The sequence below is a fragment of the Pan paniscus genome, chromosome 4 (genome assembly GCF_029289425.2).
Source record: "Pan paniscus chromosome 4, NHGRI_mPanPan1-v2.0_pri, whole genome shotgun sequence".
Taxonomy (NCBI): domain Eukaryota; kingdom Metazoa; phylum Chordata; class Mammalia; order Primates; family Hominidae; genus Pan; species Pan paniscus.
Window position 1 is genome coordinate 106005451 of NC_073253.2, and position 27436 is coordinate 106032886.

The 27436-nt window shown below is 35.2% G+C and overlaps 2 protein-coding genes across 5 annotated transcripts in view; one reads left to right on the forward strand and one right to left on the reverse strand.

The window, feature by feature from the left end:
- The window catches only part of TMEM232 (transmembrane protein 232), a 335529-nt gene extending 334657 nt beyond the window's left edge, over positions 1-872 (reverse strand). For 2 of the 3 annotated variants that reach the window (XM_063604589.1, XM_055112529.2), the window contains exon 1: positions 609-836. The gene's annotated coding sequence lies outside the window, so the exon portion shown is untranslated. Of the gene's footprint in view, positions 1-608 lie in introns of all 3 variants that reach the window. The other variant, XM_055112526.1, reaches the window with a different exon arrangement.
- On the forward strand, positions 1-27089 carry SLC25A46 (solute carrier family 25 member 46). Of its 2 annotated transcripts, none has more exons than XM_055112531.2 (8): positions 1-134; positions 3934-3976; positions 5615-5672; positions 8146-8223; positions 10031-10131; positions 17312-17368; positions 18541-18598; positions 23044-27089. In XM_055112531.2, exons 1-8 carry the CDS (start codon positions 125-127, stop codon positions 23620-23622), a joined length of 984 nt encoding a protein of 327 aa, XP_054968506.1. In that variant the 5' UTR covers positions 1-124; the 3' UTR covers positions 23623-27089. The 2 variants fall into 2 exon arrangements, with proteins under 2 accessions (XP_054968506.1, XP_003826801.1); XM_003826753.5 differs by lacking the exon at positions 1-134 and adding an exon at positions 866-1289.
- The last annotated feature ends 347 nt before the right edge of the window (positions 27090-27436 follow it).

Here is a 27436-nt window from a genome sequence, read left to right on the forward strand (position 1 = left end):
AGAGTTCTCTTGGAAAAGCTCAAGGAATCCTGGGCTTCCATCGAGTTGAAGGAACATAGGATGAAACCATGGAAGTCTTCCTCAGATCTGGGGAGGGAGCCTGGCCCAAGAGCCCGTGGAGCTAATGAAAACAGGTAGTAGGGGACCCTCTACAGTAGTCCTCTCAGTTATTCAATTAGAGGTCCCAATTTTGAACGATATAACTGGGATTTCAATACCCTGAGTGATTTAGACACATCAGGAAAAAATACGACAGAAAACTATAGTTTCTTTACAGACTTAGAAAAGGAAAACGCGTAATTTCTAACTCCAGGAGGGCAGTATTCGAGTACGTGGGTTTCTTTCACCCCCGACGTTCACTTCAACTTTTAAAATGCTTGCTCTGGTGGTCCACAGTACTTTCGCGTTCACTGGGCGGTACCATATCTCTCAATAGATTTGATCCAAAACCCCAAGTGCGGGAGACAAAGCTAGGTGGAACGTTATTAACCCTCCACAACTCCAACCTCTACTAGCTTCCTCGGAGCAGGCGAGGCACCAGGCCGGTGAGAAAACACTGAGATCTGGGGCGTAGCTGTGACATGGGGTATTTCTGGCCGGGATCTCACCGGGTAAGCTCCACCCGCGGGTTATCGGCTCCCTCCAAGAAGCATCTTTGAACTCCTCCCATGCAGGCCCTATTCCTACACCAGTTCTCTTTCTGGAATCTCTTTGGTACTGTGTTTCATTAATCCCACAACCATATTCCCACCTATTCCCTAACGACAACAAACTTTTAAAGTCTAGGTTACCGCCGCGTCTCCCTAGCAACCGTGCCCTTTAATGGTTGCCGGAAGAGGCTATAATCACGTGCTCCGAAGACTTCCGGGTTTCCAACGTGACTTCCGGTTGTCAGAATTTCCCCCAGACGCGGCGGCGGCCGACGGGAAGCTGTGTGGGCTTAGGTCGTGGTGGCCCGGGTGGTGGTGGGCTCCGGGCGGGCTCGCGTCATCCTGCCCCCGCTGCGATGCATCCGCGGCGCCCGGACGGATTTGATGGCTTGGGCTACCGGGGTGGTGCCCGGGACGAGCAGGGCTTTGGCGGCGCCTTCCCTGCAAGGTCCTTCAGCACCGGGTCGGACCTGGGCCACTGGGTGACGACTCCCCCAGACATCCCCGGCAGCCGCAACCTGCACTGGGGCGAGAAGAGCCCGCCCTACGGCGTGCCCACCACCTCCACCCCGTACGAAGGCCCCACGGAGGAACCCTTTTCCAGTGGCGGCGGCGGCAGTGTGCAGGGGCAGAGCAGTGGTGAGAAGCATGGGGACCGACACAGGGATGATGGGTTACTGGGGCCGCGGCTTGCGGCCTGCAGACCCCGGAAGCGGCGCAGAGGATCCCGCCTCCTGTTCCTTCTCATCCTATCGCGCGCCACACCCTTTGCCCTCCTTTGGTCCTCTGCCCCTGAGGCTGGCCTCCTCTTCCTCACAAACGAATTCTCCTGGATCAACTCCAAAAAAGACATCTGCCTTAGCTATGGGGTGCATAGCAGGAATTTTTAGAGGTTTTGGTGTCTCAACGGATGGTCTGAGTCAAAAAGGAGATTGGATTATTTACTGTTACCTGATTCACTTTGGCAGCTCTATTTTCTTGATTTAATTAATTAATTAATGTGTTTACTTGTAGTTTTGTGTTCTGAAAAGAGAAGCCTTTCAGCATAAGCATACTTGGGTTCAAACTTGGTTGTGCCACTCGTAATCTGAACAACTTAACCTCTGTGAGCCCTCAGTTTTCTCATCTTTAAGATGTGTAGAAGAATCCTGTATGGGACACATAGGCTAAAAAAAAAAAAAGTTTCCTTCCTTTTCCTTTTTGAACACAGGAGTTATGTCTGCTTTTCAGATCCCCAGTCTAGAAAGTTTCCTTCCTATAATTTTCCTTTCTGCTTTCCTTCTGCTGACCTAAAAACTACATATAAAAGTTAGAAACACTGATACAATTTCAAGATAGGACTTCGGAATCATGACATAATTATTCTCCATGGGATGTCAGAAAAGCTGCAACACTGCATGATGTAGATATTTTCAACATCCTTTTTTATTCATAAAATGTGAATAATAGCTACCTCTTTCTATTCTCCTGTAATTGTTAGAATAATAGATTAATGGTATTAATATTAAATTTATTGTAGAAATCAGCTTTATTCTTATTTCCTCGACTTTGACTTGGAAGTACAATAATATTTAACTAAGAAGAATAGACTAACGAATGTCTAGTGAGTAAATGAGGATGTGAAGAAAGATAGATGACTTACCTAGCTAATTGTCATACAATTAGCTTTTTGACTCTTCCCGGTTTAAAGTTACGCTTTGGTGGTTACAATGAGGAGGAGTTCCTTGACACAAGCAGGGGTTTATTTTGCAGCCTTAACAGGTGGGTGAATGTAAATTTTGCAACAAAGATAGACAGCTAAGAGACTTACACAGTAAACAAGAGTAAACCTTCCTAACACCTTCCAGAAAATGCTAGTAGCATTTTCTGTTGCTATTTGGGGATGATCTATACATACAAAATGGGTAAGGCCGGGCGCGGTGGCACACGCCTGTAATCCCAGCACTTTGGGAGGCCAAGGGGGGCGGATCACGAGGTCAGGAGATCGAGACCATCCTGGCTAACACGATGAAACCCCGTCTCTACTAAAAAATAGAAAAAATTAGCCGGGCGTGGTGGCGGGTGCCTGTAGTCCCAGCTACTCGGGAGGCTGAGGCAGGAGAATGGCGTGAACCCGGGAGGCGGAGCTTGCAGTGAGCCGAGATCGCGCCACTGTACTCCAGCCCGGGCGACAGAGCGAGACTCCGTCTCAAAACAAACAAAAAAGTAAAATCTAAGGTAAAAGTACCGTAGGTGGGTAAAAGAAGCTTTCTATTTAGCTTATACATTTTTCTAGGGTAAACTGCGTAATTTCCCAGGAACATGCTTAGGTGGCCTTGTTCTGATTGAAAGGGAATAGTGAGGGCAGTTGCTTCACTTGAAAGAGAAGAGGAGAGAAAGAATTGTAACTTGTGAATATTGTATTATAGTTAGAATTTGATGTCTGGTCCCCTGGGGTTGTAATAGTTCACCACTATGACTTTGAGTTTAGTCAAGAAGAAAGGCTTTTCTCTTTTGACATATGCATAGGAATGTTTCCAGCTGTGAACTTTTCCAGTAACATAACAGACATACCATCTGTAGTAGCATTTAGGTATCCAGTAACCTATTCCAATTAATTAAACAGCTAGCCTCAAACTATTTAAAACTTGAAGAGATGGGGGAGAGCTGTATTTACCCATTTTGGTTATCCCTAAGTACCCTTTCAAGTTAATAATTTAGAGGTGCTTTACTTGTAGTTATTGGTTTAATAAAGTGCTCTCCGTCAGTAACAGTGACTAACTAGTTTTACAGCATAAGAGGTAAAGTCGCAGGTGGAATATCAGCTGCGGCCAACCATGGAAAATTTTTTATTTGATTGGAATCAGAAGCTGAAAACTGGTAGCCCTTAGGTTCTGTCTGGATATTTGTTTCATTAGGCCAAGACAATGTGTTAACAGTTTTTGAAATAGTTGTCCAGGACTTTAAAATTGGAAGCTTTTATATAAAATGAGAATATCTTTTTTTGAAAAAATTACAGCTTCAAAACCCTGGGCCCACACTCTAATGTGGCAACAATGAATTGGAGTGAAAGCGTAATTGTGCTTTAAACACTCTACACCTTGCAATTTGCCACAGACCCCAGCAGAGTCCTTCATTCATTTAAATTATTTCCCTGGCCCCTATCAGAATTTGACTTTGAGGTTTAAATGAACAGCAGGTTAATAAAATAAATTTTTTAAAATTGTTTTGAGACTAAACCTAAATTGTCAGTAATTGGTTATCAGTAATCTTATTTTTTTATTTCTATTTTTTTTTACTTTAGAACAGCTGAATAGATTTGCTGGATTTGGTATTGGACTTGCAAGGTAATGTTTTATCTAAAGACGTTTACAGCTTTTATTTATTGAATTTAGAGTTTTTCTTTAATTTATAATATTAAATGATTATTATTGCTTCCTTTAGGTTGTTTCTTTGAAGCAGCAGCTTAAATTTTGAATAATATTTTGCAGAAAAAAACATGATCATTATTTAAAATATATAATTTGATAGTTTTTCCAGTAAGGATAGACTAGTCATCCAATTTTATAAACACAAAGTAATTTTGTAATGAGTATTGTAACTGTTTTCATGGGTCTATCCAAAAAATAAAATGAAGTGTAATCTTATCTCTCTCCCATCAAAATAATAATTTAGAATGGAATTCATGAAGATCAAATGGCTCTGCTGATAAGAACTTTTTTCATAGGACATTTTCTGAAAGAAAAATTACATGGCATTTAATGATGCCATGTAACTGACGTGTCATTTCCCACATCAAACATACAGAGATCTAGTTTCATTTTATACTGTAGATATTAATATTATGTATTATATATTGTTTCCCTTACTTACCTGTTTGCAGATCTGGTTTTCATTCTTTTCATGGGTCTATCCAAAGAATAAAATGAAATGTAATCTGTCTGTCTCCCATCAAAAAAGTAATTGTGCATGGAGGCTTCTTTCTAAACACTCTAATGCTTACAAGATATTTAGCAGCATAGCATCTAGATTTTGTTTATAATCAGCGTTTGGTGATAGCATTACTTTTTTTTATATCTAACGATCATTTTAAGAAAATCCTTTAGTCTTGATTATTGTGATCCTTAGTGAATACCATTTTCAAAAATATTGGAATTGCACAAAGCTTACATTTCATGCCATAATGATCATTATTTTAAACATTTCAACGAAGAAAAACACCTTATTTGCATAATTAAACCCGAGGGTGTTAATGTCAATATAAATAAAATCTGTGTTTTCCATTCTGCTGGAGTTGTTTTTTGCTTCAATATTTATACTTAAAGCTTTGATTCATTTGATAGACTATTACATATAAATATGTGTGCACATGTATGTATATGTCACTCTGAGACCTGAAACCCACAGCTGTAATTGTTTTGTGGGGCACATTCTCAAAATAAATATTTGATACATAAATATTAGTCAATTAACATGGTCATTAAGAATCTTATAATTTAAGATTTATACTTAAATTTATACTTAAACCTTATAATTTAAGTGCACCAAAACCAAACATTTTTAGAATGGGGTTCATGAAGATCAAATGACTCTTCTGATAGGAATTCTGTTCATAGGACATTTTCTGAAAGAAATAATTTGCAGCATTAAATGCCATTTAATTGATGTGCCATTTCCCACATTAAACATTCAGAGATCTAGTTTCATCTTATACTATAGACATTAATATTATGTATTATGTATTGTTTCCCTTATTTACTAGTATGCAGATCTGGTTTTCATTCTTTTCATATTGAATTTCGTTATGGGTAGAATCATTTGCAAACATTTCTAGACATTTTTAAAGATCTATTTAATTTTTTTAAGAATGGAAAACATAAAATAATGCATGATTCTTCAGGCAAGAATAATTTCAGAAAGATACATGTTGTAAATTTAATTTATCTCTATGTAGACATACATATACATAAATTATTTTTATATAGTCTCTTTACAGAAAATGTATTGGCACATCCTTGCATTGTTCTACGCCGCCAATGTCAGGTAAATGTAATTTCTGTGATCTTTTGAAGCAATACTTCTGACCCTAATATGAAGGGCAGAACTCACATAAAGGACATGAAACCAGGTAATTGTTACTTCATGTGAAATGTTCCAAACTTTTTGTTCTCAAAACCTCTTTAAAGTCTTAAAAAAATATTGAGGATCCTAAATAACTTTGGTTTATGTTGGTCATATCTATTGATATTTACCATTTCAGAAATTAAAATTGGGAAAATTTCAATGCATCTATATAATTCATTAAAATAATAACACCTGTTAGTAAGATATTTTTATGAAAGTAACTATTTTGCATTTTTGCAAATATCTTTAATATCTGACATAATAGGAGAGAGCCAGTTTCTCTTGTATGCTTCTGCAGTCAATCTGTTGCGTCACGTGGTTTTTGAAAGAAGCAAGGAAGTTTAGTCTCGTACACATGTATAGTTGAAAGCAGGAGAGGAGTATATTATATTCTTTTGAGATAATTGTGGGTATTCTTTGCAATTGCACCGAAACTCACTGTGTGGTAGTTTCTTAAAGGTTATTTGCAATGTGAAATCAGAAATTATTTTAGTGAACTTTTTATACTTTGTCACATTAAAAAATCCATTTAACTATACTGCATCTTGAATAGATATTTTTACTTATGCCTGATTCCATGTAATTGTGCATAAGTTATTTGAAAAATATTGACCAATTGAGTTACATAGATCTTCCTGTTGTTAAAACATTTGATTATAAAATATCAAAAAATCATCTTCATTAAAAATACTACTGATCTCACTAGAAAAGTCTTTAAGTATTGTCAGCTCTTGACGATGCATATAGATTTTCCAAAATTCTGAGTTTTACTTGAAAATTCAAACTTATCATTGACAGTAAATACTGTTATTTATTTTTGTTTTAATCAACAATCTCACTTTGTTTATTTTTTAAAATATGTCTGTCCTGAAAGTGAATAGGTATAGTCCGTCAATGAGTTTTTCTAAGTAAAAATGATGTTCCGTGAAAAAAGTGGCTAGTTTAGCTTGCAGTTCTATCATACAAGTGCTTTCCTCATGACAGCAATCTTACTTCCTTATGTAACACACAGGATATTAATTAGAAAGAGGATGTGTACTCAAAGGTCAAGGATTCATAAAATTAACATTTTGTTACTTCATTGTCAAGGATATTCCTATATGAAGGTTGCTTTTTTCTCCCTATGGGTAAATGAGGTGAAAAATTACTGTAAGTACGAAAATACAGTTTGATGGTGCTGCCTCAATTTGTGCTAATGAGCTGGGAGTTTTACCTACCATTGCTTTTGTACCATTAGTGAAAATGTCAAGACAGTGAAAAAAGGAAATTATATCTTAGTAATCACTAGGAAAATAATTTTGAACTTGTCAAGCCCCTGAAAGGGTAATGGGGCCCTCAGGAGTCAGTGGACCCCACTTGCAAACTCTGTTATAACCCACTTTTTTTTGTTTGTTTGAGACGGAGTCTCGCTCTGTTGCCCAAACTGGAGTGCAGTGGCATGATCTCGGCTCACTGCAAACTCCGCCTCCTGGGTTCACGCCATTCTCCTGCCTCAGCCTCCCGAGTAGCTGGGACTACAGGCGCCCGCCACCGTGCCCAGCTAATTTTTTGTATTTTTAGTAGAGACGGGGTTTCATCGTGTTAGCCAGGATGGTCTCGATCTCCTGACCTCATGATCCGCCCGCCTCAGCCTCCCAAAGTGGTGGGATTACAGGCATGAGCCACTGCGCCCATCCTGTTTTAACCCACTTTCTCTGTAAAGTAATGCTTCCTATATTTGTTAGCTGTTAGAGTTCAAAACAGTATAAATCATTATAAATTAATCTGTTCATGCTTAGCACTGAAAAGTATGTATACAGAAATACCATTAAAATAGCATTGACTGTATGTGCCACAGAACAGTGTATTTCAGATATATATTTTACATTGTAGTAATATTAACATGGAGATCCAATGGATACATTACATATAAGTAACAAATATATTATTTTTAAATGTTTTATGAAATAATACCATTAGAATGTAATACATTCTAATATTTTATTGTTTCACATAATAAATATTGTTTTGACACTCCCCCAATTGATTTCATATACCAGTCAGTTGCCACGTATAGTTTGAAAAATGCTTGCCTAAAATGAACATGAGTTGGGAGATGTAATTCAGTTGTTTAAGGCAAAACAAATATCAAATAAGACCCTCTTTATTATATAGTCTACAGTACTGTGTGTATTATGCATTGGTCTTCAGATTGTATTTATATAACCATACATACTGTACTTTTAATAGGTTATTTAAAGCACTTTTAAGAGTAATTTTGCTTATGTGTAATTTATGTTGACTTTGGAATTAACTTTTGTTTATACTGCAATTCCACCATATTTCTTTCATGGCTCTGTTATTTCTTGACAAAACATTAACAGAAAAAAATAATGAAATATCTTTTTTACAGGTTAATTACCATGCTCAGCATTACCATCTCACTCCATTTACAGTCATCAATATTATGTACAGTTTCAACAAAACTCAGGTGAGAATTTTGTCTGGATTCTATTAAAGGTTTATATAAGTGTCATTTGGGTTTAGTAATCATTAAAGCAAGAATAATTACTTTCAATTTGGTCAATAAAACATCTTAACTGTTGTAGTAAAACTAAAGTAGCACAACGATATGTTTTTGAATCTTTCAAAATGTAATTTAGCAAAAGTACAATTTAATTTAGCAAAACCACAAAGAGCTGTGCTAAGATGATGTCTCTGCTATCAAGAGGCTCATATTTACTCATGGAGACAAAATCTTTGAAGATTGTGCTGCAGTAAGATAAAGGCAATATTAGAAGTACAGAATGCTGTCAGAATACAAAAGAGAAGTACCTTATCAAAACTGGGCTTGGGCACAGTGTATGGCTGGGAAAAACTTTGGGAAAAGAAAGGCCCGAATTGTGTGCTTCTTGTTGATAAGTCTAACTCTTCATGATGAGGATAGAGAAAAGGTTTTTAAAGTAGACGTGTGAAGGCAGAAGACAAAGAGAGATCATAATGTTTGGTAATGGATTTAATAGAGTACAATGGGAGCTTGAAGTGGGGGTTGAAGAGTAAGAGAAAGATGAAAAAGTAGCCAGAGAAGTAAGCAGGATCCAGATTCTAAAGCACCTTCTAAGAACTGCACACTACTAGATCTTAAAAGCTACAAGAGTACTGTTGAAGGTGTTTTAGCCATGACCAAAGTATCTTGAAGACCTTTGGATTGTGTGGCAATATCTATTAAAATTTAAAATGTACATGTTCTTTCACTTCCAGGAACTTATCCCACATAGATGTGCACATATATATGCAAAAATTTATATACAAGGATGTCCTATGACATTGCATATAATAGACTGGAAATGATTAAATGTCCATCACTAGGGTACCAGTGAAATAATTATGGTATATTATGGTGAAACACCTTGTAACCTTTAAAAATAAGAGGGTAGCTCTGTGTATACTAATGTGGAATGATCTCCAGGATATTTTTTAGGTTTCAAGATAATACTACCTGTTAAAAATAAGCAAAACAAAAATATTTCTATAACATACACACACAGATATACTTGTATATGCATGGATTATCTCGATAAATTTTAAAACTGCTGCTGAGGACTGGGATGAAAAGGAGACAGACTTTTCAGCTGATACCCTATTGCTTCTTTTTAATTCTATCATGTATATCTATTAATAATATAGATAAATAATAGGAGTATTACTGATGGTATCATGCAAAGGGGCAAAACCAGAGACAGTGAAACTTGTAGTCAAATTGATATAAAGTAATAGTGTTAAGTATGGAGAAGAGCATGGATTTGTAAGATACTAAGGGAGTAGAATTTGTAGAACCTGAGGACTGATTAGATAGGAAGAGTGAGATAAAAATGTTTTCTAGATATATTGTTTGGACACTAGGATGATGAAGCTGCTATCTAGGGAAATAGGAAATACAGCAGAGAAGGAAAGAATTGGTGTGGTATGAGTGAGTATGATTGGGTTAAGTTGTGGATATGTAAGTTTCAAGTTACCTTGTGTCATCCACAGGACAGGACTAGTAGGGAGTTGAATATATAGATATTAGGGATATTTAATAAATTAGTTAATCATTAGGGGTTTTAATTAATAGGAATGTTCTTCTTGGCCTAAGTATAACTTTAAAATGATATAAAATTAATTGTAGTTCTCTACTAATATTTCTATTAGAATAATGTTTTATTGGAAAATGTCTACACAATATCAAGTTTTATTAAGATCTTTTGTGTTTCAGATGTAGGTATTAACAGAAATAACATGAATTTTGTTCAATTTAGGGACCTAGAGCCCTGTGGAAAGGAATGGGAAGTACATTTATTGTCCAGGGAGTCACACTTGGAGCAGAAGGCATAATTAGTGAATTTACACCTTTGCCAAGGTACCTTTTTTAGCATTTCTTCAGTATTAGTTTCATGTGGTGATGTGTTTTTAGATGCAGGCGGTACATGTGCAGGCTTGTTACATGGGTATATTGTGTGATGGTAAAGTTTGGACTTCTAATGATCCTCTCATCCAACAATTCTCAATTGTGTAAACATCATACCCAATAGGTAGCTTTCAACCCTTGTCCCCATCCCTCCCCTATTATATTGTTTTAATAATAAATAAAAAATACCTTGAATCTGAAAACTTGTCTGAAGTAACTAAAAGAAAAAACAAAGAATAAAATTAATTATATATTATTAAATTAGTATGTGATAAAGAAAATGTGTCTTGGCTTAGTATCTATTGAGATGTATCTTTCAGCTTCTACTGCTATGTGCCAGCAACTGCCAGCTGAGGAACAGATGTGGGTATGTGAGCAATTCCCGCTCTTTAAGTATTCATTTAATGAAGGAGACACATGTAAGCAAGAAGAGGTAACATGTCCAATGTCATGGCGTTGGACAGTCTAGGTAATAAAAGAAGTGTCTTATGTTTGGAATATTGGGTATGTATGAAATTGAATATCAGGAAAAGAAGCTGAGGTGCTACATTAAAATACGATTGTGCCTTTTTAAGTTTATTCTCTATGGGTTTGGAATGTGTTTCTTTTTTTAATATATAGATGTTCTGATCAAGATATATTCAAATGGCAGTGTAAAATAAATGGAGTTGTATAGACAGATTTATGGAGATCTATTGTAATAATCTAGGCGAGGCTGAGAAGGTTCTGAACTGTGGAACAGAACAGAAAGGGATGAGCTGGCTAGGCATTTCTGAAGTATAGTCGATGGTCATTATGTTAGCTTAGTAATTGGAGATAGGAGAGAATGAGTTGTCAGTAGTGACTGAGATTTCTAGATTGGAAAATGTTAACCAAGATGGAGAATTCAAGAAGAAGAAAAAGTTGGAGTAGGGAAGAAGATAAAGAATTTATCTTTCAATAAATGAAGTTTGAGATTCTTGCAAGACATTGAGGGAGAGGGACATGTCTCGTATTTGGTTGGAACCATGGATCAGAGTAAAAAAAAAAAAAAATAGAAAATTGAAGCACAGGGAGAGCTTTGGGTATTGTGGCATAAAAGTAGCAGTTGAAGCTTAGGATAGATGAAATCACCTAAGGAGAAAGCATAGATTAAATGAATAAAATGGACCAAGGACAGAATCCTAGGCATACTTGTGTGCCGTGTGTGTGTGGGAGCGGTGGGAGGGGGGGTAGTTGGGGGAGATAATGAGAGAAATTAGAGAGGGCCTCAGACAAATTGGAAATAGCATAAGATGTAGGACAATCATGTTCTAGAAACCAAAAATGGGAGAATTAGAAGTGTAGATACATTTGAGAGAGAGGGTAGAGAAATTAGGGAAATTTGCTATTGGGTCTCTCTTTTCTCTGTGAAGCAGGATACAGGGTTATTTGGTGAAAAAATGATAAGCATTGGGGTTGTAGTAGAAAAGCATGAGAGGAATGATACACATTTGGGACAGTCACAATGATGGGTAACAAAGGAATCTTACAAAGAGTATATGAAAGGAATGTTAATAGGTAATATTGGAAATTAGAAATTTTTAAGGTGCTATTTGGCATTACTCTGATTTTCTATATCAGCACTATATTTTTGTATATCATCCTATCGATAATGTTAAAGGCTTTGGAATGGTTTGTTAATCCAAATTTATTCTCTGGCAAGGTGAATTTTTTGGATTGTTAAAGAAGTGAGATAGTTGAAGGCATAGCTACTAGTGTAACACATATGCCCAATGTTGGGATTTAGTCCTTACAGGGAAGGAAATGAAAGCAAGAGAAACTGATATTAAGCTTTTTTCCAATGTGATTGCTTTTGAAGGACCTCGTAGTCTTGAAGTGCCTTAAATAAACTTTGCTAAAACGTTTGAAACAAAACAAAGATTAGAAAGGTCAGCAACATTTGGGCAGCTCAGAGTTTCTTGTTTTATTCTTTAAAAATCTGTATTTCGTTGTTTGGCTAACTATTCACTTTATTGCTTTTATATCACTAGATAAGATCCCAAATTGGTACTTATAGTCAAATATTCTTGAAATTCTCTAACAAACAATTCTGTAAAAAAATAACAAAATGCAGGAAATTCCATTTGGTAGAGTGAAAAAAATTCAATGCAGTTGTTCCTCATATCTGTAGGGGATTGATTCCAGGACCCCCAGTGGATACCAAAATCCAGAGATGCTTAAGTCCCTTTTATAAAATGGTGTTGTATTTGCATACAACCTGTACATAACCTCCTGTATACTTTAAATCATTTCTTGATTCCTTGTAATACCAAATACAATGTAAATGCTATGTAAATAGTTGTTATTCTATATTGTTTAGGGAATAATGACAAGAAAGAAAAAAACTCTGTACACATTCAGTACAGATGCAACTATCCCTTTTTTAAATAAATATTGTAAATCCGTAGTTGCCTGAATCCATGTATGTGGAACCCATGGATATGGAGGGTTGACTATATTTGCAACCAGAACACTATTGGTTCAGGTCCTGGCTATTCCACTTTTTATTTCTGGGACCTTATGCAAGTAATGTTGCCTCTCTAAAGCAGAGATGAAAGAATAACATTAATTTCAGGCTACAGGGAAGAAAAAAGAAAAATAGGAATGGGAAGGCATAGGACTTTATAAAATTTTATCATCTAACTTTCTTACTCAGTAGACAGACATGTCAACTGAGTGGGAATATATTTTCATCATTTTGAATCTTTCCAAAGAAGACAAAATAGTAACCTCTATTGCATTGTTCTACTTGGATAATTTTGGTGATAAGGCCCACTCATTAATTCATTCATTTGCTTGGCTAACATTTCCTGAGTACTTACTATGTGCCAGGTTCTGTGCTAAAAACCGGGTTTACAGTGAGGAAAATAAACAAAAGGTAACTTGCCAGGAAGCTCCGAATCTAATAAAAGTACATTCACTAAGAACAATAATTCCATTAATGAATAATTGCAAATTGAAATTTGTTTTCTGAAGCAAAAGAATATAGTTCCATGAAAGTATTAAAGGGCTAGAAACAGTGTCCCTAGTAACATGACACTTAAGGTAGATCAGAGTGGTAATTAGGAGGTACATACCAGTTTGTACAAAAATGCTGTTGCAGTGGGGAGCCTAGAGAATTCAGGTGTAACTGAGAGAAGGCTCACATGGCTGGAGCTCCGGCCAAGGGTAAGGGTACAGAGCAGGTGGGAGCCAGAACATGTGTGGCCCTGTAGGCCATTTTAAGAATATTGAAGAGGTTCAGTAAGGTCAGTGACATCAGATTTGTTTTCAAAGGGTCATTGTAACTGTAGATGAAAAGGTTGTATGAGGACCAAAGTGAATAAAAGGAGACATCTTAGTATTCTATTACAATAATAAAGGTGAGAAAAGATAGTGGCTAAGATCAGGGTGGTATCTTTTGAGATAGAGGTAAGTGGACAGTTTTGAAATATACTTAGGTCAAACTGAGGGAATTTGGTGATGCTTTAGGAATGGTAGATCAAAGAGAAGGCAGTATCAAGAATGACTTCTTGTATTTGGGCTTGTGTAACTAGTTGTCAAATGAAGCTGTTTTTTTGAAGTATAGTGTGAATATCTTTTAAAAAATTATTTATTCTTCTTTGGGCAGATTTGACCTTTCCTATTAATGGGAAGAAGGCAGAGTTTGTTTCTGTATCCTATTAATGGGAAGAAGGAGCAAACAAGGTCACAAAACATTAAAAGCAGTTCACAGAAGCTACTACATGAGGAGGATGAGCTCTGAGGTCTCCTAGCCTGGGGTTTTTTAATTGCGTAACATTTACTAGGTAGAACAGGGGAGATAGTACAGATTTGCCAATATTTAGGGGTTTTTAAATACAGTTTATGATCAAATCAAAGAGAAAAACAGCAGATCTCTAGTGTTCATTAAGTCAGCAAATTTATAATTTCTCAGTAGTATTACTTTTTAACAAATTATATATTACCCAGGATCGTCATGTGTGATCTCTTTATCTACTGCTAAACCCTTCCCTGTTCTCTCTCCCAGTTGCAGTGAGTTAAACCATGTGTCGTTCTACCCCCACAGTACCCTTTACTTAATTTACATGTGGCTTTTTTCAGACTGTTAACGCGAGGTAGGAGTTCCTGTAACCAAGGCTACCTGTGTGTTTCAGTCTCTCACAAAACCCATTTGGTTCAACTCCAATTTAGTTTTGACTCATCACACATCTGTGGTTATACCACTGTAAACATCTTGTAGTTTTCCTCCAACAGTTCCCTCTGAATTTGCTTATTTTAAACACACGTTATTTTAAACACAATGAAATCTTCCTCAAATTCAATAGATTTCCTTTCTGATTAATAGTTCCTGAGTAGGGAACACTGAAAGAGTTTAAGTAGAAAAGAAAGATTTTAAGTTGGACTTTAGTACAAGTGCATTTTCAGATCTTTTATCATATCCAGATGGAGTTGTCTGTAGGCACATGATATGGGGCTGGCATATAAAGAATTCTTAACTGAAGGTAAATTAATTTGGGAGATTTTGAAGCTCTAACCCTAGATATGAGTGTCGCTAGGGAAGAAGGATACACTATGGTAGAAGAATAGAGTCTGAACCTTAGGAACTCCAACCAAGGGGTGGCTGGGTTAAGAAAGGTGGTCCTGAAAAGGAGTCAGGAGAGACCAGAAGGCAGGATAAAAACCAACAGAATGGGCTAGTGGAGCACAGGGGCAAAGAGTGCTTCAAGGAGAGAAGAGGCTCTGATGGCTGCTGAAATGTCAAATAAGGTAGAGACTTAAAAATGTCCATCAGATTTAATGACATGCAGATTATTGGAGACTTTGGTAAGAGCTGTTTTTGTTCGAAACCAATTTGAAGTGGGTTCAGAGGTGAGTGGGAAAGTACAGACGTGGAAACAGAAAGTTTAGATGGTTGACTCTGACTAGGATTGATGAAGAGAGGTAACTGGAAGATGAGGGGTTTAGAGTAGGTTGGGGTAAGTTTTTTTTTTTTTTTTTAATTAGGATAGCTATTTGACCATTTGAAAATTAAAGACTGCTGAGACAGAGTTATTTTAGAATTTTATTGCCTTTTTTGTGTTGATTATGCATAGGAGTATGTGTTTTGATCTGTTAAATGAAAAACTAGACTGTTTTGAGAAAAGCAAGGTACTCGAATAAATTTTATTAATTTTTTCGTTCATTAGGGAGGACATTTTTTGCTTGGAAATAGATAATTTAGATATATTTACATGTTTGGTATTTGATAATGAATTATAAAAAGGTTTAGTGACTGAAGCTTTTAAGTATGCTTATTTAAATTTCTAGAGTTGTAACAGTAAATTTTACCCATTTTATAAAGTAGTAGAGAACAGATACAAGGAAGAGTCCCAAAAGCATTTTTTTAAATACTTGGTTTTAAGTCTCCTTTTATCTTAATGATCTTAAGAATTGGCAGTAGTCATCAAAGGGGAGGTAACTCAGAATTGACATTGTATTTAAAGGGGAGGCTACCCAGTCCTAAGTGTTTACCACAGTTTCATACTTAAAATTGGTGTCGTCATAAACTGTGGTAATACTTTGTGAGGCCATGAGTATTAGCTGTGCCAAGATGATTTACAAAGCATGTAACGTATTTTGTTTTATAATCATAAAGTAACTTTCAGTAAGATGGGAGGCCTAATCTATTTTTTATATTTTTCGACTTAATCATTGAATAATATGATTTCAGCTACATTGTGTCGTTCAGGCCAAATAAATATCCTAATAGTAATTTAATCAGAGTTCGGCCCAGAAGGTGCTCTAAGGTCTTAGAAATCGGGGGTAGTTGCTCTATTGTCTGAAAGTCTCTGATGTATGTATATGCTGTTGTTTTTCAAATTCAGTCATGTGAAATAGAAAATGTTTTTCTAGATTCCTGCTGTAGCCATAGCCATGATGGAATGAGTACCCATTCCATCAGAGGAACTGGTGGTAGCAAGTCTTATCTTTATTTTGCACTTCCCTTTCTGTTTTTTTTTTGTCTCTTTTTCTTTTCATTTTTCTTCTATCTCCCCTGCCTTTTCATTTTTTTCTTCTTATTTACTTTCTTTTTTTTTACCCTCTATAATCTTGACTCTTTTGGGACTTTTCTCTTGATAGAACTTACTCCCTTTTTTCACCTTTGGTTCTATTTCATTTCAGCTTGCCTCCCTCCCTCCCTTCCTTCTTTCTTTCTTTTTTTTTTCTTCCTTCCTTTTTTTTCTTTCTTTTCTTGTTTTCCAAAGGTAACCAAACTAGCAGACAGAATGCACACAATCCTAGACCTTGGTTCCAGACCTGGCATTTTTGCCTGTTTCCTTTGAACATTTTCCTGTGATCTTTTTGACCCTGATTTTTCTCATCAGTAAGACAAGTGTGACAATATCTGCTCTGCTTATCTCACAAGATTCTTCTTTGTATCAAATAAGATGAGAGGCCTTGCAGGCAGAGAGTACCGGGGTTTAGAACACAGTTCCACACTAACTGGTTACTTGGCTTTGGATAAGTTATTAATCCCCTCTGATCCTATCTCCTTATCTATGAAATGGAGAAAATAGGGTTATTATGAAGATTAGAAATAGTTCATGCAAAGCACTTTGCATAGTCATGGCTTTTAGTAGGTGCTCACAAAGATAATAGAATATAATGGTCACAAAATTATGTAATTGTACTAAGTAAAGATAATTCAGAAATTAGGTACTACATAAATGTAATGTGTCAGCCTGCATTAGAGTTACTTAACTTTTTTAAAAAATTCTCATTCTTATATACTTTGTAAAGCCTTTTTTAATCGTGTTCTTTGTTTCCATATCTATTCTCTTTCTTTTAACCAATCATCTTAATTTTCTTCCTTTAATTTCTCATGTTTACTTTCATAATCAGTTGTGCCTCTTGCTTCTCTGCCAGCCCCTTCTATCAGCACATATGAAAACACCTTGTATTTTTTTCTCTCAAACCATCACAGTTGTTTACACTGTGTTCTAGAAAAGAAAATGTTCACCATTAGAATATATTTCTCCTACAGATTGAAAAAAATTAGAAGTTGATTACTGTTTTGAAAATTGGGCTAATTCCAGATGTTTTAAATAACATGGCTTTTGTTTTATTTAAGTTTATTTTTATGTTTTAGGGAGGTTTTACATAAATGGAGTCCTAAACAAATAGGAGAACACCTTCTACTGAAATCGTAAGTATCAAAAAATGGCATTTTTATTGGGCATTCTCACTAATTTTTATAGTCTTAGAACCGGAAACAAATCTTATTAAATAACTGTAGAGAAGGAACTTAGAGCAGTGAAATGTTGGTGGGACTATAACTTCAAAGGACAAAGTAACACAGAGTTTAGGAATAAATCCTGAAATATATATTATCTTTAAAATAAATTCCTAATTTGAAAGGCTGGAATGACAGACTAATTTTGTGTGTGTTTTCTTAGGAAGTTAGCATAGGTCTTCAATTTATTTAACCCAGATTTTCAAAGAAAGTATAACTATTTTATTGTTAATCAGAGATGCAAATGTATTTGTATGGTGATGAGCAAACCCAAAAAACCTTAGTGACATTGAAATGTAGTCCTAAAGGCACTTAGTGATTTTACAACGGTAACCATTTTTGTAGATTAGAATTTTATTCTTCACTTTTTAATTTTTTTTTGAAGATTGTGAATTGGAAATCCCCCAGCTTGCTGGCTCCCTCAGTGGGACATTCCAGCACATTATTACTTAGTGATGTTCCATTCACCTTGAAAACCACTACTTGCCAGGACCTGGCCCATAAGGGTTAGGTAAGTCCCACCTTGATATTATTTTGAATAACTATATTTTGCAGGCTTGCAAAGTTGTAATATTACTATGTCTAAATATTGGTGATAGGAAACAACTTTGCAAAGCTGTATAATTTTTTTTTTTAATAATAAAAGGGACTTCACTCACCATTGAAGACTGGCCTAACTCTGCTGGATGGGAAATCTGGGAATTGATATAAGAGGATAGTAACAGAAAAGTTACTTGCTCAAATATCACTAAAAAGGCAAACTATGGAATGGATCCCTCATCCTCAATTTTAAGTTTTAGATTTATAGGCTGCATTAGCTATGTGTAGGTAGATGTCCAATCTATTTTCTTTGCAGGCTGTCCTTGTTTTATCATTTGATTTTTTCATCTCTGTTGAATAAAGCATCCTATGTTACAGATTTCTGAAGTTAATATTTTTAGGCTGTAGGTATTAATAGTTGAAAACCTTAAAAAGATTATTCTAGCTTGACTATAAATTATGTTGACATATTAAAGCAGATATTAAAAAATTTAGTATAAGCATCTTGTTTCAGTATACTGATAAATTTGTTTTAATTTCTATAGCCTAACTTACGTGGTGGCAATGCCTTTTTATTCAGCAAGTCTGATTGAAACAGTGCAGGTGAGATTTTTTTAATGTCATTTTTTTAAATTTAAGAATAGTTTTTTGACTATTCAGTATATTGTAGATATCTAACATTTCAGCAGAAAATTTTAAGACTATGTCTTAAAATATTTATTTTATAAATATCACAGTTATATCACACGTTGCTTGTCTGTATATTTCCATTGCTATCTTAAGTCACACTTCTAGTTTTAATTATTTTTGTCCTTTCCATAGGCAACTATACTCTTCATTTAGACATCTCAGAACACAGCCTATAACTTGCTCTGAAAACAAAGAATCTATAAACTTTTTAAGGCCCTTACATACAACTCAGATGGTTATGGCTTATCATTGGACAGTAAATTAATAATTACCTGAGAATAAACATGATGGATAATCATCCGAACAGGAAGCAGGTTGTCCCCACAGGTAGTTTACTGACAGGATTCTTTTAAAACATGCCTTTAAGTAACATTTGATACTATTGGGTGTGGTAAATACTACAAAGCTGAAGCAATTTTCTGCTAGCACTTTAAATTCTGTTTGCTTGTGTTACTATTCCTAACCACATGGTGGCGCTTCAAGTACATTTAATTAAATGTCTTACCCTACTTCCTACACTTAAAACTGTAAGATGAAGGTAGTTTTTACTTCACCTGTATACAAAATCCAACTATTTGTACACCTGTCTTCTATTTCCACATCAGATCCTCTAACATATTCTTTTCTCTAGTATATGTGAGTGCCCTGTCTGTAAAAACTCCCACTGGATCAGCCTTTGCTCTTCTAATTACTCTTTTCTACCTTGTTTCTTTTCTGGCTGTATCATTCATCTTTGATTTATGATTATTATTATTATTATTTCTGTTAGAACTAACTTCAGTTAACTGAAGTTAATGTCTTGCGACCCAAATAATACTTTCCCTTCCCCTTGCATTTGGCATTGTGTTAAATAAATGATGAATTTTTGTATGGTGCTATAGAATTTACAGAGTTGTCACTTGTATGAGATAGCCTCATTTTAAAGATAAGGGAAAAATGTCAGGAAGGTAATTATTTAAGGAAAAACAACTAAGCAGAATGATTCATTGGGGAAAACAATTTTTAGCTTGAGACAGACCCATTATCACATTTCTCTGCTTAAATTAGACCTGGGACTTTAGACAGATTTCTTAACCTTTATAATTTTCTTATCCATAAATTGTGAATAGTATTTTAATAACTGACGTGTAACATTGAATGAGTTATTTATATAAGTGCCCGGCTCACTATGTGATAGGGTTTTTTCTGTGTATGTGTTTTTTTTAACCCAGTATTTACTCCTTGTTTCCTGCTTCAAGTTCCACTTGCTAACTCCTTTTGATTTCTTTTGTCTGCTTTTCTAGAACTCTTTTTTCTTTAGATTTCTCTCTCTTGAACATCTTTTTTCAATAATGCCTTTGCCATCTCTTGTCTTATACCTTAAGGCTCAATCCTTGACCCTCTGTTTTTTATCCTATACTCATTATTCTGAAAGAGCTAATTTATTCACAGGAATCATTAGCTCTAATCTCATGTGAGTTAAATCTTCAGACTCAACTTATAAAAACAATCTCATCTATCCCTCTAAAAATTAGCTTCCTTTAGAACCTCTTCTCCTTGGCAATATATTAGTGATACTATTGTTACCTTCACACTAAAGATTCAAAACTTTAGTTTTTGTTTTAGGAAAGTTTTTTATTTTTACATTTCTTTCATCCTTCATAATTACCCAGTCATCATGAACTTTGTAGTTATCTATTTCTTCATTAAGAATCCTTGAGGCCTAGGTGGGCGGATCATGAGGTCAGGAGTTCGAGACCAGCCTGGCCAACAGTGAAATCCCATCTCTACTAAAAATACAAAAATTAGCCGGGCGTGGTAGTGGGCGCCTGTTGTCCCAGCTATTCAGGAGGCTGAGATGGAAGAATCGCTTGAACCCGGGAGGCAGAGGTTGCAGTGAGCTGAGATCACGCCACTGTACTCCAGCCTCGGTGACAGAGTAAGACTCTGTCTTAAAAAAAAAAAAAAAAAAGAAAGAAAGAAAGAAATCCTTGTACTAGTCTCCACATTTTAGAAGTCAATACTCATACAAGATTGTTTTCAAGTTGCAATACTTATATATATCCTTTTACTGATTAAGGATTCATATTGACTCATATTCCCCAAAATCAACTTCAGACTTCTTATTATAGTTTTAAACCAAGGTTTTAATTACATCACTTTACCTTTCAGATTTGCAGATTATCTTAACTGCTAAACTTTAAAAAAAAAATGTATCAATTGTTTATTGAGTACTTGCCTATATCAGGTACTGTTATAGACCCTGGGGATACAACAGCAAACAAAACCAAAATGCTCTGTTCTCATAGCACTTATATTCTTATGGGGAAAGTAGACATAAACAACTAAATAAAAGGTATATTTCATGGCGATTAACTGCTAAAGAAAGCAAAAATAAAGCAAGGAAGGCAAATAGGATGTGTAATGGGTAGGGAGGGGCGGTTAATATTTTTTTAAGAAGATAAGTAAAGGTCTCACTGAGAAGGTGACATTTGTGTAAAGATCAACATGGATATTTGGGAGAATATTCTAAGTAGAGGGAAGGCAAGTGCAAATGCCCTTACATGGGACTGTGTCATGTGTGTTGTATCATACATGCTTGAGAAGTAGGAAGGATGCCGATGTGGCTGGTGCTAACTAAGCACAAAATAAGCAAATGTTGAATTGTATTTAGAGGGAAAGCAGGTGCAAAAACTCTTAAGTGGGACTGTGTCATGTGTGTTGTATCATACATGCTTAAGAAGTAGAAAGGAAGCTGTTATGGTTGGTGCTAAGTAAGCAAGGGGGAATACAGGAGATGAGGCCTGAGTGGTAAGAGGGGACCAGATTACATAGGACATTGTAAATCATTGTAATAATTGGGCTTTTGTTTAAGAAGGATGGAAAGTCTTTGATAGGTTTGAGCAGAGCGGTGGTGTGATCTGACTTACATCTTTATTAGGATCTCTTTGACTGTTGCATTAAAAATAAACTGGAGTGGGAAGGATGTCAGGGTCAGAAGTAGGAAGATGGATTAGAAGGCTAGGCAAGCTCATTGTCGTCTCATAGTTTTAAATATCATCTATTTACTAAAGACTCCCACATTTATAATACAATGCTCCTCCACTCACAATGGGATTACATCCCAATAAACCTGTCATAAATTCGAAAAATCTTAAGTTGAGACATCGTAAGTTGGAAACCATCTGTAGGTCCATTGTGTACCTTTTTCTGTAATTTCTATTGTGAACTCCATTTGGAGTTAATTTACTTAACATTTCTGAACTCTTGATCTTCACCAAATTGCTACTCTGGCAATTTTTCATCTCAATAAAAGGCAGTGCTATTCCCCCAGTTCCTCTGGACAGCAACCTTGGGGTTATCTTTGACCCTTCTCTTGCATACCCCAAATGCAATTCACCAGTAATTCCCATAGACTTTGATTTTAGGATAAAAGCACAATTGAACCACTTTACTTCTGTTGCCACCTTCTAGTCCAAGCCACCATCATCTCTTTGTTACTGGAATCATTCCAGTAACTTTTGAACTGGTTTCGCAACTGATCTTGTCCTCCTTTGCACAACAGGCAGTATTCTTTCAAAATACAAATTATGTCATGTCCGTCTTCTGCTTAAAATCAACCAGTTATTTCCCATCTGACTAGAAGCCAAAGTCTACAGATTAGTCTCTAAGGCATGATATAGCCCCTGGCTACCTTATAAATTTCATCTGCTACTTTTCTGCAGTCATTGCTGCAGCCAAAGTGCCTTTTGGCAAGTTCTTTTCTATCTATCTATACCTCGGTAATCCATATCAAACTTTCTTATTCATATCCCCAAAATTCTACAAAAGCAGACATTGCAGGTGGTAATAAGACTAACATTTATTGAGTGACTCCTGAGTGCCAAGCCTTTTTTCATTTAATATTCACAACAACCCTGTGCATAAAAAGTAGACAGTGCTCATTTCCATTTTTGTAGAATGGGAAACTGTGCTTAGGAGAAGTTAAGTAACTTGACAATGGTTACATAGCCAGTAAGTAATGGAGCCAGGATTTAAACATGTTTAAGAACTATAAGCACTATATTGTCTCCTTAAGCATTACATAGTTATTGCCTTTCCATGTGAGTTCTAAGAAGTTTCTTGAGATGTATCCACCTACACATCTCCCCAGTCTCCCTACCCCAATAAGATTAGCTCCCAACTTCACTGCTAGCAATTTTATGAGATTTCATTTGAAAAAAAATCTGATGCCTAGATAACAGTTAAAGTCTGCAAATCATGGATGTTTCCCTCTTCAGTCACTATGTTAGGATTTAAAAGGAACCTAAAAAGAGTCCTTTTTCTGTGGCAAAATAAGCAAATGTTAAGTTTTACTTATTTCATCATTTTTATTTCAGAGTGAGATAATTCGAGATAATACTGGCATTTTGGAATGTGTTAAAGAAGGAATTGGAAGAGTGATAGGCATGGGAGTGCCTCATAGCAAACGACTTCTTCCGCTTCTTTCCTTGATCTTCCCTACGGTGCTTCATGGAGTTCTTCATTACATCATCAGCTCAGTTATTCAGAAGTTTGTCCTACTAATTCTAAAGAGAAAGACTTACAATAGCCACCTAGCTGAGAGCACTAGCCCTGTGCAGAGTATGTTGGATGCTTATTTTCCAGAACTTATTGCTAACTTTGCTGCCAGTCTTTGTTCTGACGTTATACTTTACCCATTGGAAACAGTTTTGCACCGCCTTCACATTCAAGGAACACGCACAATAATTGACAATACAGACCTTGGCTATGAAGTGCTTCCAATTAATACACAATATGAGGGAATGAGAGACTGTATCAATACCATAAGGCAGGAAGAAGGAGTGTTTGGTTTTTATAAAGGGTTTGGTGCTGTTATAATACAGTACACACTGCATGCAGCTGTTTTACAGATTACCAAAATTATTTACTCTACACTTCTTCAAAATAACATTTGAGATTTAGGTTCCTTCACTGAGTAGTCTGGAAGATATAATCTGGATAATTTGCTATGAAGTTATGAGGGATAAAAGTGAAATACTGGGGAAGAAAATGGATTGGAAAGTAAAGTTGGTACTAAAGCCCATACTGATTATCTTGACTTTGTTTTTTAAGGCATAGGTATATATTTTGGATCAAAATTCTTCCAAATTTGAAAACTCAATAAAAATAACACTTATTAAATTCTAGTTAGTGTAGCACTCATGCTGAAGTAAACATGATCGTAGGCAGAAGCAAAATTTTATTATAAAATCTAAAACAAAACTTTATAGAGTTGAATCTATTCCATCTGACTTCAATATTTGCCAAACGTTTATTTTACCTCCTAGATTGATGTTGGTATAGTATCCTTAATACAGTGTAGTATATTAATGTCCTTAATACAATCAGGAGGTTTTTACCTTTAAGCAAATAAATTATGTCATTATTGAAAAAGACTTAAGGGATGATTAGACTTGGCAATCTGTAAGCAGGTGTATAAATGTTTTAAATTGCATTGTCCCTATGTAACTATCCTAATGGCTATATATATGTATTTTATAAAGCCATTTATGTATACACATGTAACTTGGAATTTCCTTCATCCCTACACATTTTCTACACTTACATCACCTTATTGCATAAAACAAAGTCATGCGCTTTCTGCTTGAACATCAAAATATCAAAAGCCAAGGTACCCAAAAGATACAAGTCAGAGACAACATCCTTGTCCATATCCAAACCCAGTGTTTCAGTGCTAGCAACTTAATTTCTCATACATTTATAGAGTTTGGTTTGCTTTGCTAGTTGTGTGAATCATTGGGCTGTTTTTAGAGCCACTGTTAAGAGAGAATATAAAATAATCATGACAATTACTACTGTTTCCACATTTACAAATTGTGTACTTAAATGAACCTCATTTCCCTTTTATTTCTGAATGGCTTGTCTGAGAGGAAACAAAATTAAAATTCATCTGGGAATTTGTGCCTCTTGTCTACTATATAGTCACCACTAAATAATGGCTTCCGTTTTTATTTTCTTTCAGGTTTTGCTTTAAATTTTGTTTTCCAAAATAGATGTACGTGGAGGGAAAAGCAATTATTCTTATCACCTTTTATTTAAACTTCTTTAGATGAATACTGAAGAAAAATCCAAACCTTAAAGGAAATGTGCCCTTGTATTTTATGGGTGAGGGGAAAAAGTACATTTGTACATTTCAACATATAATAAGCAAAAAAATTACTAACCAGTTTAATAAAAACATTTTGTCTATTCCTAAATGTAATTTGGTGGGTTAAGCACTTTGTGTAGTAAAATGATATGTGTCTGCTCTATCATTAGACATTTTAAAGTTTCATGTCTTCACATGAATAATCACAGTTGTATCATGAACCATTTAGCACTCTGAAGCACAGTGACTTTGCACTGATATTGTCCAACCAAGAATGCATACGAATAGAAATTCATTTTACTTGCTAAATGTCACAGAAATGGTTACTTTTTGCAAATAGTAGTGTTGGAACAAAAAAGTGATATCCAAAAAGTGTAAAAACAGTAATAAGTAGCAAATCTCTCGTGTGTGTGGGTGTAGTTACTGAAACACCTACATTTTCCATTTTTAAATTCCACCAAAAGGGGGAAAACAAAATTAAACACCACTGATCACATTTTATATTTTATGGTGACTATTTTAGATTAAGGTTTACTTTGTCCAACCAATAGCATTTAAATTGTTTTCAATTAGGATAGTTTCAGATAAGAGTAAACCAGAAAATTTCAAGTTTGAAAAATTTCTAGAAAAGAATCTGAATAGAATCAAGTATTTACTAGTGAAAATCTGTAGGATCCTTTGTTTAGCTAAAAATTAAATATTTCAGGATATTTTTTGGAAGTTAGCATGAAAATAGTTACATAAATTCATTTTATTGTAGAATAATTATAAGACCGATAGGCTGAACCACACACAAATAAGGTTGATCTTGTTTTCCTTTTTGGAGAAAGAGAATACAAATTAACATTAAAATTGAAATGTAGAAAGTAAAATATGAATAATTTTTTGCAACCACTCCAAATTAGTTGAAACAAAATCTTGAACAGTCACGCACTTAAATTTAAGCTAGCCAAATATGTTGCACTGAATTTTGAAAAGAATGAGTGAGATAACTGTAAGATACGCTCGTTCCCTTTTAAAAATTGTTGTTTTTCTTTAACATGGGTGCCAAATATGTTGCACTGAATTTTGAAAAGAATGAGTGAGATAACTGTAAGATACGCTCGTTCCCTTTTAAAAATTGTTGTTTTTCTTTAACATGGGTGCCAAATCAAATATCCATGGGCTATACTTCTTAAGATAATAACAGCTCAAAATAATATTTTTTAATTCAGTAGAACTAATAGCTTTATGGAAAAGATTCTATTAAATGTTCCACAGGCCCACTGGTCCTCTTATATAAGCCAAATTTTGGCCATGGAGCTTGTGATACACTTGCCTTACATTGTAGGGTTTCTTAATTTGAGTCAAGTACACTGAAAGCAATTAAAAACTGGTAAATATTAATTTACTATGTAAAGTGAACTTACGAATTAACTTACTAAATACATATATGTAGACCTTCCCGAAATGCCATTCTCAATTTTATTTTATGGGCTCTAAAAAAAATTATCTGGGTTAATAAGGTTATCTATTAAAGCCCCCAGAATCTCAGCACTAGATGTTATAAATATGAAATAGTAAAAACAAGGTCACTTGAAAATGGGTATTTGATACCTTAGCTGGTGTTTTCAGAAGCATACAGAACTGGAAAGGTAAGAACTTGCTTACTATTGCAGATATACCTGACCACTCACAACTGTCTTTTTAGCAGCGGCTTTGTTAAAACTGCACAAAGCATTCACTTTATTGATTGAGTACAAATGCTTTAGTGTTTCTACCTAAGTATTAGTACATCTGTTCAGGAAATGAAAAAAAAATGCTGCTTAAATTTGTTTTATCAACTGAGGTTGTGGAGGATTTTTGTCCACTGATCTTTTGCAACAGAAAAGCATACTTTGTCAGCTTCTAATAAGATAGCCAGGTTTGAATTATTTGCAAAATTTATATAAGCAAATAAGATCTCTTGGTAACAATTCACATTGCACTAGAATTTGAATGATACTGTTGTTGGCATTTCTGTTTCTCTTTCAAGTAGTTGTAAATAATCTCTTTTTCTCATATAAACGGAATGCATAATGTCTTACTCTTGAGTCATTTAGTATCATTGATATGGTACCAAGTTGTATAGCAGAGTAACAAAATCATGATTTGACAATGAAATTTACATATTGCCTCACCTAGAGATGTTTTGTCTGTATGACTTTTTTTTTTTTTAAAGTTTGTCTTACTGTTACTTTAAATGTTTTGGGTAAATTGTGTAAAATGAAAAGTTCAATAAAATGTTGAAATAAAGCCACTGTTTTTCTCCTACTGATGTGAGAGAACTATTCAGGCTGGTGGTTAAAGATGAAGTATATTTTTTTAGGTAGAAATGAAGATCAACAAAATATGTGAAGTTAAACTTTTTTGCACACTATTTTTTAAAATCTCTATAGCCTCCTCACCACATCCCTATGACATTTTTGGAGTTGTGCTGTTTGATTAAGAATAAAATAGATACAGAGAGGAGGTGATTTGTCCTGCATTTCACAACTAGGAGAGTAACAACAGAAAAATGACAAATAGGCAGCTCCAGACTCCCATCCCTCCATGGAAAGAGAAGAAAACAACCAGAAACTGTCAGAACCAACTTTGTCAGA

Excerpts from the sequence above, each read along its gene's own strand:
- SLC25A46 (XM_003826753.5), top strand. The coding sequence starts at position 1,007 with ATGCATCCGCGGCGCCCGGACGGATTTGATGGCTTGGGCTACCGGGGT. Across the intron at positions 5,673-8,145 it reads TTCTACGCCGCCAATGTCAG|GTTAATTACCATGCTCAGCA; the intron begins GTAAATGTAATT and ends TCTTTTTTACAG. Across the intron at positions 8,224-10,030 it reads ACAGTTTCAACAAAACTCAG|GGACCTAGAGCCCTGTGGAA; the intron begins GTGAGAATTTTG and ends TGTTCAATTTAG.